General features: G+C 35.2%; 1 protein-coding gene across 1 annotated transcript in view; it reads left to right on the forward strand.

Annotated features, from left to right (window-relative positions):
- LOC138708072 (protein Hook homolog 3-like) overlaps positions 1-14,682 on the forward strand; it is a 70,310-nt gene that overhangs the window by 31,907 nt on the left and 23,721 nt on the right. The window contains exons 6-10 of the mRNA XM_069838214.1: positions 1,209-1,607; positions 2,756-3,033; positions 6,682-6,846; positions 8,639-8,778; positions 9,299-9,439. Of these exons, the coding sequence (XP_069694315.1) occupies positions 1,209-1,607; positions 2,756-3,033; positions 6,682-6,846; positions 8,639-8,778; positions 9,299-9,439 (1,123 nt within the window). The remainder of the gene's footprint in view (positions 1-1,208; positions 1,608-2,755; positions 3,034-6,681; positions 6,847-8,638; positions 8,779-9,298; positions 9,440-14,682) is intronic.

The following is a 14,682-nucleotide window of genomic DNA, read 5'->3' on the forward strand; positions in this document are numbered from 1 at the left end:
GAAAACAGTAACTTTACCTACTTACAACTCATTATTCCCGCAATGTTTTGTTATGTTATAATGGCGATATAAAATAAACAAAACTGAATCTGAATAAAATTGGTGAATTCAAATCAACTCGATTGATAAAAATCATAAATGTATCACATTGTGCCAACCTAACAGTTACAAAATGACCAACTATTGTGATATCTGTAATGCATGTATTCCAGAAAGTGTTGCCATTAGTGAAGTGAACCTAACAGCTAGAAAATCACTAAATTTAAGCAGATGATGAAGTATTGGGGGAGGGGAGGAAATGTTGAAGTTGCATTTTAGTGCCTCATGATATGTTGTGACGATTATAGTACTGAGGTCTATAGAAGGAAGAAGAATGGGCTGAAGTGACCAAATGTGGAGACAAAAAATAAATAAATAATGGAAAGAATTTTGTACATTATATTTCTTTAACTACGAGGCGCATCCAGAAAGTAAGTTTCCCGATTTTTTCCCCTTGAAAGTAAACGTAATTAGCCGTGTCAATTGCGCATGCGTAAGAGATCTATGACGTATCAATCATATGCCAGTCTGACAGGTCCCGCCTGGTGCCAGTAGCGTGGCAGCAGTGGTCCGAAATGGAAGCTCTTATTCCTTCTGCCGCCGCCTGCGAGGGTCGGTCGGTGATAAAGTTCTTTAATGCACGAAGAATTGCGCCAATTGAAATTCATCGGCAGCCCTGTCAGGTCTATGGGCCGAACCTCTCTCTCTCCCTCCCTCTCTCTCGCTCTCTCTCTCTCTCTCTCTCTCTCTCTCTCTCTCTCTCTCGCACCTCAAGAAATTCCTGTCCTCCGGTGAGCGTTTTGGCAATGAGGAAGAGCTGAAGACGTGTCACACGCTGGTTCCATTCACAGGCGGCAGAGTTCTACGACAGAGGGATACAAAAGTTGATCCCACGATACGACAAGTGTGTCAATTCTGATGGTGGCTATGTTGAAAAATAGCTGAAACATTGCTGTACCTGTTGCCAATAAATGTTTTCCTGAAAGTGTGTGTTCTTTTTTTTTAAAAAATAGGGAAACTTACTTTCTGGATGCGCCTCGTACATTTATTCACATTGCTTCAGTGATGTTATATGGAGATAGTCAAAATTACATTAATATTATTAAACTAAAGGGAATTAATTTTAAGAGAAAAGACAAAGAAATGTTATTGCTACATTTTGTCGACAGACTACATCACAACAATAATGGCTATGGAGGAGTCAGTTCAGCAAGTGATAATGCAGTCCATCCAGGAGCTGGACAGAAGCAGCATTGGATCCAACACCACAAGTCTTGTGATGAGTTCTGGACCGGATGTTGACCCTCAACTGCAGAGGATACTGGCAGAATTGGAAGCTGCTGCAGATGCGAGAGACCAAATGGCACAGCGCTGTCACGAGTTGGATATGCAGGTAACTGTACTGCAGGAGGAGAAGGCCAGTGTTGTGCTGGAGAACCAGCGACTACAAGACCGGTTGCGGGAGTTGGAGGTGCTTGAGGGACCTGGTACTGGCACCATACACCGGTACAAGGAAACGCGAAAACAGCTGGATGCCCTGAAGGAGGAGATGTTTAAGATCGAAACATGTGAGTCATTCATCTTAGAGGATAGCTTTGTATAAGTCGTGCTAAATATTCTTGGCAGTTGGAATGTCTGGGTATTGGTCTCATGGCTATAATCTTTTCGCTGTAAGAAAAATCCTGATGTAAACAATAGCACATGACTGAAGTGAGGCTTCATTGGCCACTGTTTGGCGCCATAGATTCTCAGTACGTGTTCCCGCCTACTGTTATACATTCTGTTTAATGTTAAGCAATTGTCGTTACTCGTCAAGTAGGCCTAACCTCACTACTATGTGTTCATTTGCTTAGGAAACATTTACTTTATAATTACTGTAATTAAATTATTTTTAAGTCTTATGTCTTCACAATGGACAGTTGAGGGTACAGAAGCCATACTTCAGTACCACGAGCTCGAGTGAACAACTACGAGCTCAAGGGACGCCAGCTTGTTACAAGAACAGACTACCTCGGTATTACTGTTGGTATTCATCCGCGTTCATAGTACATAACAAAATATAAAAGTAGCTTTTCTTTTACATAGCGTTTTACACATGAGTGAAGTTAAATATTTCATCGTATTTAACAACTAGAATTCAATTTTTTATTTTCAAATAATACAAGGTTGTGGTTTCCTAATACGAACTATATTTTCCTGCGTCATGTGAGTGTTTCGACTGTGAGCCAATCACGGGTATGACAGCCATGTGCTTGTGTTTACATTAGGATTTTTTTTACAGCGAAAACAGTATATGTGGTGAGCCCTTTTCAGTTCTCGTTTTTGGGTTAGGTGAAATTTATGACTGTTGCTAGTAGTTTAATCTATTAGGGTCGTATTCATAGACAAGACTTTGGACCAAAGTTGACTTTGGAAAGTACAAAGTCACCATTTTCCTATTCACAGTCGACACTTTGACGAAAGTAAACTTCCATCGTGACTTTACTTCGAAGTTGGCGATAATCTAGACTTTGACTTTGACTTTCGTTAAGAGTACATTAATGTGAAGGGATATTAAAAAAATATGTAGTAATGCTGTTGCATCAGTAATGGTTACCAGCATAAGAAAACAATGATTGCATTAGTTTTCCTGGAGTTTAATATACATAATTAGTGTTACTGTATTAACATTTTATCTCATGACTTTTTGAATCACAAATGCCATATAACTTTCCAGCACGAGATGATTACCGCGTGAAAGTTGAAATGCAGGAGAAAGAACTCTTAGAACTTCAATCAAAACTTGAAGAGATACAGAAAATGGCCGATGAAGCCCGGCACCTGAAGGACGAAGTGGATATTTTGAGAGAAACAGCAGATAAGGCAGTGAAGTATGAAGCTACAATTGCTTCATATAAAAAGAAACTCGAAGAGTATGGTGATTTGAAACGGCAAGTGAAGATGTTGGAAGACAAGAACACAGACTACATGCAGCAAAACATGGAGCTGGAGGAGGTATGTGCTCTCTTATTACTTACTTACAAATGGCTTTTAAGGAACCTGCAAGTTCATTGCCGCCCTCACATCAGCCCGCCATTGGTCCCTATCCTGTGCAAGATTATTCCAGTCTCTATCATCATATCCCACCTCCCTCAAATCCATTTTAATATTATCCTCCCATCTATGTCTCGGCCTCCCAAAAGGTCCTTTTTCCTCTGGTCTTCCAACTAACACACTATATGCATTTCTGGTTTTGCCCATACGTGCTACATGCCCTGCCCTTCTCAAACATCTGGATTTAATGTTCCTAATTATGTCAGGTGAAGACTACAATGCGTGCAGTTCTGCATTATGTAACTTTTTCCGTTCTCCTGTAACTTCATCCCTCTTAGCCCCAAATATTTTCCTAAGAACCTTATTATTATGGATGTTTAAATTTATGTCGAATGTTGTTCATATTTTGTGTTGTTAGTTTTTCTTGATCTTGTTCAACATAGTGATATACACAGGTATTATCAAGGGAATTTAGTGAAAGGGAATTTTAAGCATCTTACAAATGTTGAATTTATAGCAGTGTAAATGCAAGATAATCGTGCATTAAATGTAATTCTTCTGTTTTCATGTTAACAATACATTAATGTGAAGGATATATATAATTTTTAAATGTATACAGTAATGACATAGCACCAGTAATAGTCACCAGCATGACGAAAGTATTGTGTGCATGTACATGTACATGGTGTTCTTATTTTTACGCATACATAAACAGTGCCATGAAGATGACATATTATTTCTTTATTCGTACATTCTAGGTATTTTGCAACAATTCAGGTCTGCAACATGTTAGAAATTATGTTCCTTCTTGTTAATAGTTCATTTGCATTAAATTTTTTTTTTTCTTTCTTTCTTTCAAAATTCGTGCATTACAGAAATAACTAGGGCTAGGATTTTGATGACCTATAAATCGTGAAAAAAGTCCTAAAAACAATGCATTTATTACCTAAAAATCTTAAAAAAAATGCCCTAAAAATTGATCTTACATAATTGGCTTAGTAGGAAAAGAGGTTTTGTACTACTTAATATTTACACTAGTTATTAAATTTAACTTTACATAATTTTTTCTAAGTAGTACACTTTAATTAATTATTTTACCTGATGTAATTTCCATGTATGATCGTTCACCTCTGCTTCAGCATGTGGACATGAGGTCAGCAGTCGGCTGGTCGGTTTTGGCACTTCATGGGCTGTAGCACCATGGATTTACTTTACTTTTAGTTTCCATGTAGTCTACCACAAGGCTACTCTTATCCGGAATTAGCAGGTATAGAGGAGTCTATATTGAAGGGGTTGTTGGACTGATCCATTACATGGGGTGTACTATGTTAAAATGGCCATATTTGTGTATAAAAACGATTAAAATATTATACAAAATAATGGGTATTAATGGACAAAATATGTAAAGAAAATATGAAAGGAAATAATAAATAATACATTAATAATGGGGATTTATGGCCAAAATTAAATGAAAATGGCTAAAAAAATGACCGAATAAAACAAAAGATGCTCTTATGAGTTGAAACAGGCAAAAAATGCAAAAAAAGAAAGCCCTAACAAATATGTCTTAAAACACTCAGTTTATCACATAACATATAAATACTAAAGCAGCTATGTTTCTGGCTTACTAGAAAAAAGATGCAATTTCATCAAAATCCTAGCCCTAGAAATAACTAATTTATGATGGGCGTAAATAGGATTGAATTTTGTTTTACACATTGCACAAAACACATTGTGTTTTATTAGTTTATAAATTGTATGGTTTAAGTCGATGTAGCTTACAAATAAGTAATTTTTCAGAAATTCACGTTAAATGCACATATTATTATTGTTATTACTAATTATTATTATTATTATTATTATTATTATTATTATTATTATTATTATTATTATTATTATTATTATTATTATTATGCAGTTATAATATTTCTGTTTTAGAAAATCTGTGTTTAAAATTGCTATAATGTTAAATGTTATTTGGTTACCATGATAGTTGTTGAATCTGAGGGTCATTGGTTCGAACCCTGCCGACTACAATTACCAAGTATCTCCAAGGAAATAAAATGGTAAAAGTAATGTGTAACTTTGTCAGTAACTGATTCCGAAAACAGGAAGAATGTTAATGTTACAGCAAGTGTGTTAAAATGTGGTAGCTACAGAACTTACTAAATATTGAGGTCGCAGTATTTCGACCAGAGAGTAGTGCCTTGTTGTCACATACTGCAGCATGCTGTGAGCTAGTTCTCACTTGCACACATCTCTTAATCTGTCATTCCACATGGAGACATGCTATTTGGCATTTGACAAAAATAAAACATAACGATCACTTTCTTATATCACTGATATCCAGATAATTCTATAAGATATGCATTACTATGGTAGATTACAATACATTGTCTCAAAATGTGTTTTCCGGGCACAACAAATATTAATATGTGCTGTAAACTATTTTGAAAATTCAATTCATTGCATCCTTATTCTGTTGAAAGGAGCCTATTTAAATGAAAAAAATTATTAGAAATGAAATACACTGTTGTTGTTATTATTATTATTATTATTATTATTATTATTATTATTATTATTATTATTATTATTATTACTACTACTACTACTGCTACTGCTACTGCTACTGCTACTGCTACTACCATCGGTGTACTTAATTTTAAAATAGCTCAATAAATATTAAACTGAATTTCTCTTAACAGTTCTATCTTTATAAAATTCTTAAGTACATGTGAAATTAAGATTTCATTCTTTTTGTGGATCTGAGAGGATATCATTATAGTTTACATCTGAAAATAAGAATTCATAATTTTGGTTTTAATTATGACTGATACTTGTTAGACATTGGATACTAAACAGTATTTTGACAAGTTTTTCATCGTCATTATGACAAATTCTAAATACGTTTGACAATTTTACATTTGTAAATAAAAACATAAGCCTAGATAATTATATGAGACCTGCCGATGACACGAGTAATTTCAAATTATATACTGAAATATAAAAGCTCACATTAGGATAATGGCACTGCAAGTGACATGCTGTTGTCATATTCCTTTTCGTCTTCCATGTTGCTCACCTCAATGTTACCATCAGTATCACTATCTTCTCTGATATACAGTATATTATTATCCTCTTCAGGATTTGATCTCTAACCACTTCCTTCATAAAATCCTCTTTCTGCATTGTCAATATTACAGTAATATTTGATTGTCTGTTATATAAAATTAACTAAATAACTAATAAAAATAATAATAGACTAGATTAACCAAAATTACTAAATTTAAATGAAATATTTCTTAACATTATGCGTAGATTAAAAAATGTTAAGTGACCTTTTCACTATGTAATATTCAACTGCATCTTCCACAGTGAGGATATTTTAACATATAGTAAGAACTGATTTTCTTATCAGATGAGACATGACCCCTACAGGATCCAGCTGCATTTGTTATTTTAAGCTTGGTAGTTCTGTGACTGCTAAAGGCCATCCTTGCTTTTGCCTTTGTGCGTTTTCATTCTGCCACGAAGGGAATCACAGTAATATATTACAATTAGACTACACTATTTATTTGTCACATGTTTATTCACAGTTTTAATGTTTAGGAATTGAAGAAGAGTGGAACATGGAAGCCACAACTGGAAATGTACAAAAAACAAATAGCAGAATTGCATCAGAGGCTCAATGAAGAAACAAAGAGGGCAGATAAAAGTGACTTCGAGTGCAAGAAGATGCAAGAAAAGCTCAATGCCTTACAAAGAGAAAAAGAGGTATGATGAGGATCTATCATATTATGTGAAATAAGTTATTCAAGGCAGCATAAAGGCGAGAAATAAAATGAGAGATTTTTAAAAGTGGTGCTCTCTGCAAGTACACTAGTAGTACTTACCCAGGGTTAATCTGTGAGGATTAAGTCTTTATGTACCTATATCATACATGGGCACAATTTTCGGTTACGTGAGGCACTCGATTTGAAATAGTTTGTTTACTAGGAGAGGAGACTGCATTGTAGGATGGGAAATATAAACTGCTGTGACCTGCGTCACCTTATCGTAATCGCTAAGGCGGTCAGTGGCGAATTATTAGGAAAGCGCTTGGTTAATGTGAGAGACTCGAAAAGTTTTATTCAATTTGGCAAATTAATTCGGCAGCTTTAATCATAAAACCTCTTTACTATTTCTCCATCATTGAATTGATTTAAATCAGAGGCGAGAAATTGCGTAACTAGCCAATAATATTCCATCACGTTGTCTATGTTTATTTTCTTGAATATTCTGGTGTTTATCAAGATTACTTAATAGATTTGCACATTCTCGTCCTAAAATAATTTCAGAAAATCATATTTCGTTTTCTACGCATATTTGACATTTTTTTTATATATTTCGTTTGGAAATAATATGTACAAACAACATTTAATTCCTCGTACCTTTTAATGCAGCGTGTTTAAGGTATAATGTATTTAGTATAGCCTACTATGCAAATGTTAAGATCATAATTTTTCTTCGGAATAGTACGAAAAAATAACATTTAACTTGTCTTACCTTCTAATTCAGCATGTTGTTTATGACATAAGGAGTAATGTCGTTGTATATTAAATTTATTAATGCCTAATAGGATTTTCGAGCATAACATACATCGTATGTTCTCCCCTTCTAAACAGCAAAAAACTCTTCCTCCCATTTCTCATGAAATAATCGTTTTCTAACACGTACACACTGAATATTTAAATACTTATATAGTCATAATCATGCCATGATATGAAAGAAAAATTTCACAACCTCGAGCGGGATTCGAACCTGCGACTTCCTGTACTCTGGTCAGGCGCTCTCTGAAACGTACACACTGCTTTGATAATGCCATTATGCCACCACTGATATTGCTTATGAAACTAATATAGAACCTGTCCACGCCTAGGAGCTATGTGAGGGAGGAACGGGGACTGTGAAGATGATGTCACTCAGAGCGATAAGCTCTGTGAAGGTCAGTGAGGCACTAATTCTCAAGTGAGGCACGATGCCCATCCTTGAGCTATATCATTAGTAAGTTTCCCCCAACTTACGAAATCACAGAGGAAAACTAGATGTATTGAAATTTCACCCAGGGAACATTCATTCAAAATCTTCAACCTGCACGCAAAAATATTGTACATATGGAGAAATTTAGCCAAATAAAATTTATCCAAGGAGTATTTATTCAAGACATGAGTAATTCAATGTCAAACCTAACACATACGAAACATGACAACTTAGTACAGGGTCTGGCATTTGGTTCTGACGAGTTTCAACATGCTGTTGTAAAGGGACTGTAAGGTTTAAAAATTAAGAAGTAACACAGTATGTAGCTTGAATAATGCAATTTATTGTAATGTCTTCAATTTTTGAAAATTACACATTTCAAGTGATCCCCTTGGTATCTTATGACCTGTTTTAATCTTACACGAAAATTGTTCATGATACTTTGCAATAAACCTGGGGTTTCGTTGATTTCTTGCACTTCAGCCTGTATCCTGTTCTTCAGCATTTCACCTGACAGTGTTTTTGTCAATATGTTTCTCTGTTTCAGAGGCTTATCATCGAACGAGATTCACTCAAAGAAACAAACGAAGAACTGAAGTGTTCACAATTAGCTGGGGGTAACTGTACGAGTGGAACAACTCTTCTGGCTGAAACTGTTTCAGAAAATATGATTTCTCCTGAAATAAAGTATGTGTAAATTTATAATAGCAGAATTAGTACTGAATGTAATAATGGTTGGTGGTGGTGGTAGTGGTGGTGGTGGTGGTGGTGGTGGTGGTGGTGGTGGTGGTGGTGGTGGTTTGCACTTGGGCGTGGATTCGATTCCCACTTGGCTGATTACCTGGTTGGGTTTCTTTCCGAGGTTTTCCCCAACTATAAGACGAATGTCAGGTAATCTATGGTGAATCCTCTGGCTCATGGCAAATACCATCTCACTATCATCAATCCCATGATCGCTAAATAATCTAATAGTTGATACAGTGTCGTTAAATAACTACAAAAAAAAAGAAGCTGTAACCATTGGTGTTAGCTGCATCATCATTTCTTCATTGAAATGAGTATTATTGTTGTTGTTGTTATTATTATTATTAATATTATATTATTATTGTTATTTTATTATTATTATTATTATTATTATTATTATTATTATTATTATTATTATTATTGTTATATGGATTGTGTATGAATTTAATGTGGCTACTTTCAGGGAAAAACTGGTGCGATTGCAACATGAAAACAAAATGTTGCGATTGAATCAGCGTGGGCCTGAAGATGATAAACTGTCAATGGTACAAGCACTTCTTGATGAGTCAACTCAGAGAGTGAACCAGCTGCGTATGGAGAACAGGTGAGTTAATTCTGTAGCTCAAGGAAATGTAAAGTTCTCTAACCAATGAAAGTTGTCAACATTGGTAACAAGCAAAACTCATTTTTCTGATGGCTGCACTATGATATGGATTCGAATTCGGTTTGGGTTAACTGCCCGTTTGGGGCTTTTATTTTTTCTTTCTAACTTTAAAGTGAATGTCAGTTAATTCCATGGTGAATCCTCAGACCTATCTTGCTAAATACCATCTCACTATCACTAGTTTTACCATCACAAGATAACTGCAGATTTGGTACAGTACCATTAAATCCATTAAATAACCAATTAAATATCAATGAAAGAGTTCAACAAATACAATTATTTGTCATTTCTTATGGTTTACTACTCTAGCTGTAAATGTTATATTCAGGCATATTAACAACAACAGAGATAAGATATTCAATTTTCAACAGAAAATAAAACAGAAGGGATTACAAATCACTAAGATGTAACTAATAACAAGGGAAGACATAAGAATGGACACTAATGTTGGAGCCTAGATACTGTTACTAGTCCATGAAACAGATTCTGGAAGACAATGCTAGCAATCCTTCCAATAGGGATGCACAATAAGCCTTTTAGTCTGACGTGCAAGGGGCCTTTAAGACTCCTTAAAAATCCCCCCATAACCTAACCTAAGATGTAACTAGGAGCATCGGCCTAGGTAGCGTAGTCGGTATAGTGCTGGTCTTCTGAGCCCGAGATTGTGGGTTTGATCCCAGCCTAGGTCGATGGCATTTAAGTGTGTTTAAATTCCACAGGCTCATGTCAGTAGATTTACTGGCATGTAAAAGAACTCCTGCAGGACAAAATTCCAGCACACTGGCGATGCTGATAAACCTCTGCAGTTGTGAGCATCGTTAAATAAACCATAATTTAAAAAATGTAACTAGGAGCTGCTGAGAAAGAACACGATCATGATACAGAATTTGTTACGCAGTTGGCACTTCATTCCTGACTTCATTCCAGTTGTGAATGTAAGGAATGAACTCTCTCTTCTTACGTCTAGTAACTTCAACAGTTGTGGACTGATAGTTGGCTGTAGATAGATGCTGTGAAATGAAGTACTTTTTTTTCGTGATTAACTGCTATTTCACATAATTGTTTATTATTACTCAGTGGTTTACTTTACTTCACGTTGAAAGTTGAAAACAATTACAAGGGCAAACTTTTTTTTCTAACGTTATGTACAGACTAAAACATGACTATTAGGTGCATGGAAGGAGCATGTATAAATATATAATAGATGCGAAACTTGCTGAGTTTCCTGTAACACATGCTAGAGGCGCTAATGTAGCAACATATCTTGCTGCCATCTGTTGGTAGGTGGAGAATTTATTACATCTATCAGCGCACCAAGGAGCGAAAACAAAAACTAATTACTCCATGCATTTAGCAGCTCTCCTGGTCACTTCTGTATGCTGATGACGCAGTTATATATAGTGTTAAATTCAGTCCTCAATATGCTGTCTCTGCAGTTCAAAACCATGTACTTCTATTAGAAGAATGGCTTAAAGAATGGCGTATTTCTTTAAATCCTGAAAAATGTCAGTCAGTAATTTTCTCCAAGTGTTTAAAAAGACCTCGTGACAAAATAAAAATATGCAATCAAGAAATTCAATACAGTGACCATGTAAAATATCTTGGTATTACTCTTGATAACAAGTTGTTATGGCACAAGCACATAAAATCTGTAACAACTAAGAGCTCTCTTAGAATATCTCATCTTTACCCCCTGTTCAAATCTCCTGTTCTCAGTCTAAGAAGAAAAGTTATGCTCTACAAAATGCTGATTTTACCAATCCTAACTTACGTTGCCCCAGCTTGGTGTTATATTCCAAAAACAGTCTTTCAACCTCTTCAAATTGTTCAAAATAAAGTGCTCCAAATAATACATAATTCAGACTGGTACACAGCAAATGCACAAATACATTTTGATTTGGACATGACATTTCTGAAAGACTCATTACGTGAACAAGTTAAGAAGTTTTATAACAGTGCAAATTCAAGTGAAAATCCATTCATCAAGCGTCTTGGTCAATACAATGCAAATTTCTACAAGAAAACACAGAACACCAAAATCCTATTTAAGTGAATAACATGCACTTTTCCACAACCTCTGACTTCCTTAAACCTACACTAATGTCTCTGTGCCCAATTGTTTTGACAGCTGGACATGAACAATATTTGTGCATCATTATTTGAATTTACACTAAAATACGAAAAGGCAGTAAACATATTTGTTTTGGAACTTTATCAATAAATTGCTGAATGTAAAGGGGGGGGAAAAAAAGCTCTCCTGGTGACGAAAATGTTAAATTATGCAGAAAGTATTGCTTCCTTCCCTCCCTCCCTCATCTCTATTCTCAATGAACCCAATTTAAAATAAAACATTTACATTTTTATTTCTCACACCACCTTCCACTGAAAATTCTTACCGGAGCCAACAGGAAGATAAGAGAGATCTATTTTACACTACCCGATTAAAATATAACCAAACAGAGAAGAAAATAAAGCAAAAGGTTAGATAATTGGGATTGTATTCTTTGGGTATTTAGTGTACAGCACAATGGAAAAGTCTGCAAAAACTACTTAAATAGTTCAATTTATTATATTACCACAGTCTAGTATATACAGTCACGAAGCTCAATACATAATAAATATGCATCCATAGATAGTTGTTAACCACTAAGATCGCTAACATTGCCTCATTACAGACAATGCGAAATAGTACCGGCACAGTCTATTGTTCCTAGCACCCTCACAACTCAAGCGTCGTGACTGTATATACTAGACTGTTGTTGTTATCCAAAGCTGGGCTTTGACAACGAAGCCATTAGCGCTCTTGTTCTCCAATATTTCTCTGTGGTGGATCCAACTGGTAGAACTTCACAGGTTTGTAGATGTTCTGCAGTCATTTCTTCTTCTTTGTGGCATAGAGGACAATTAGGATTCGTGTAAATTCCTATTTTATGCAAGTGTTTGGCCAAATAATCATGTTCCGTAAGCAGTCTGAATTTTGCTACGGCAGTTTTACGTGGAATTTCTGGAATAATTTCTGTTTCTTTTATTAAAATGTTCCATTTTTTGTCTTCGGCTTTCTTACATAGTGCTTGGTTTTGCTTGATTTTATATTTGTTTTTAATTAGTCTTTTCATGGATTGAAAAGGTAGGTTTTTATTTGTATTCTGAACTAAATTGGAGCCTTTTTTGTCAAGAAAATCAGCAGTTTCATTTCCAGCAATTCTGCAATGTGCAGGTATCCATTGCAATTGAATTCTTTTCTGTAGTTTTTGAAGTTGAATCATTTTGTGACATTCTTTAATTTGGACTGACATCATTTTATATGAATTTATTGCATATAATGCTGCTTTAGAATCAGAGAGTATGACAGCATTTTGAAATTTATCTATTCTCTATAGTAGGTGTTGGGTGAAATATGAATAGCCATTATTTCCGCATCAAAATTTGTTGTGTGGTATCCTGCTGGTTGATAAAATGAGAATAACGCACACGTAATTCCTGATCCTTAGTTGTTATCGATAGTAGACCCGTCTGTGTAGATATGTAACCATTCTTCTGGTGGGTATCTATTGTTCACAGCTTCTAATGCTAGTGCTTTTAGTACAGGTTTGGAAGTTTCAGATTTTATAACTGGTTTTTCTAAATCTAGCCGAACATTAATTGGTTTGAGCGTTAGAGGGTTTTCTCTGGTTGAAATGTTTTCTTTAGAATTAGGGAGATTCAATTCTGTTTTCATTTCCGAGACTTTGGACAGAAAACTTGTTTGTGTTTTCAACTTGGTTGGTTGTAACCTAATATACTAGACTGTGATATTACTATTACTTTACAATACATTCCACAACACTATTTTTACAAGGTCCATAAACATCACTGCTTATACACACACTTAGTATACTTTATGTCCACTTATTAGCAAATTTCTGGCTGCCATCTTGTCTTCTCGAGCATCATCTGTTCGTCTCGAATGAACGAATAAATAGAGAACTCTGGGTAATCTACCCAACACGTAGTTCTAATGTTCACCACCTATGATGTCAGGCACTGATCATCTTATTTGAACCCCTTCCGTCAGATGGTGCTGACCGCAGTTTCGCATCCTATTATATATTTATCCATGGAAGGAATCTGTTAAGTGATATGAATCTTGAAACTTCGACCATCAGGACATTTGGAAGCTGCATCTTGTAAATGACTAGAGAATGTGAGCTGGATTATGACAGTATAACCATGACATAACAGAAGATTTGGAATTTTACTTCAGATACGAAAAGTTGAATGAATAAGTTAACAACAAACACATCTGTTTACGTGCTGTTAATGCTAAGGTTCAGTTATACTGTTTTCAAAGACGTAACATAGGCCTACATAATTTCTAACAATTTGTAGCATACTATTAGTCAAACATTTTGGTAACCCAGGTTCGCATCCCTGCAGATCTAAGTGGAATTTCTAGTGGACAAAAATGGTGCTTGGTTTTATATTTTACAGTTTTCCTACTGACATTTAACCATTGCTTTATTACTCATTATGAAGCAGTGCTATGTAGTTGACCTCCAGTGCTGCACTTAGGGCAAAGTCTATGGCAAAAAGAACTACAGCTTCGGCATATCACTCCTATAAGTGGGCCTTGGGCGAATGATACAAGGTCAAGTTTCTGCCATTGGATAAATAAGTAAAAGAACAATATTTACTACAAAAAGAGAATTATAAGATCCATCTTTAAATTAAAGGGTATGGACTCATGTAAACTTTAATTAAAACAATATAAAATTTTAACATTTTCATCCATTTATATTTATAAATGTGTTATTTTCTTTAAACAGAATGAGAATAAATAAAAGAAGAATTCAAATTTTCGTAAGTATAGCATGCGAAATGCGCATCTAGTCAATATTGAAAATCATAAACTTAAGAAAAATATGTAAAATCGTCCGCTTATAGTGTCATCACAGTCTAGTATATACAGTCGCGAAGCTTGGGGTGATTTTTTGCATTTCTCGCGATAGTTGCTAGCGACTTGGAGTGCTGTGTGTACTAGGAACAATAGACTGTGTCACTGTCATCGTGATCTAATACAGGCCGTAAGGCAGACCATGTGACTCGCTTAACCCGATCACGAAGGGCGGCGTTTCAACCATATAAATTAATTGGAATGCATAAAAAGTAACATATATTTCTCTAAAATGTAGTGTAATTCCATT

The sequence above is a fragment of the Periplaneta americana genome, chromosome 10 (assembly GCF_040183065.1).
Source record: "Periplaneta americana isolate PAMFEO1 chromosome 10, P.americana_PAMFEO1_priV1, whole genome shotgun sequence".
NCBI lineage: Eukaryota > Metazoa > Arthropoda > Insecta > Blattodea > Blattidae > Periplaneta > Periplaneta americana.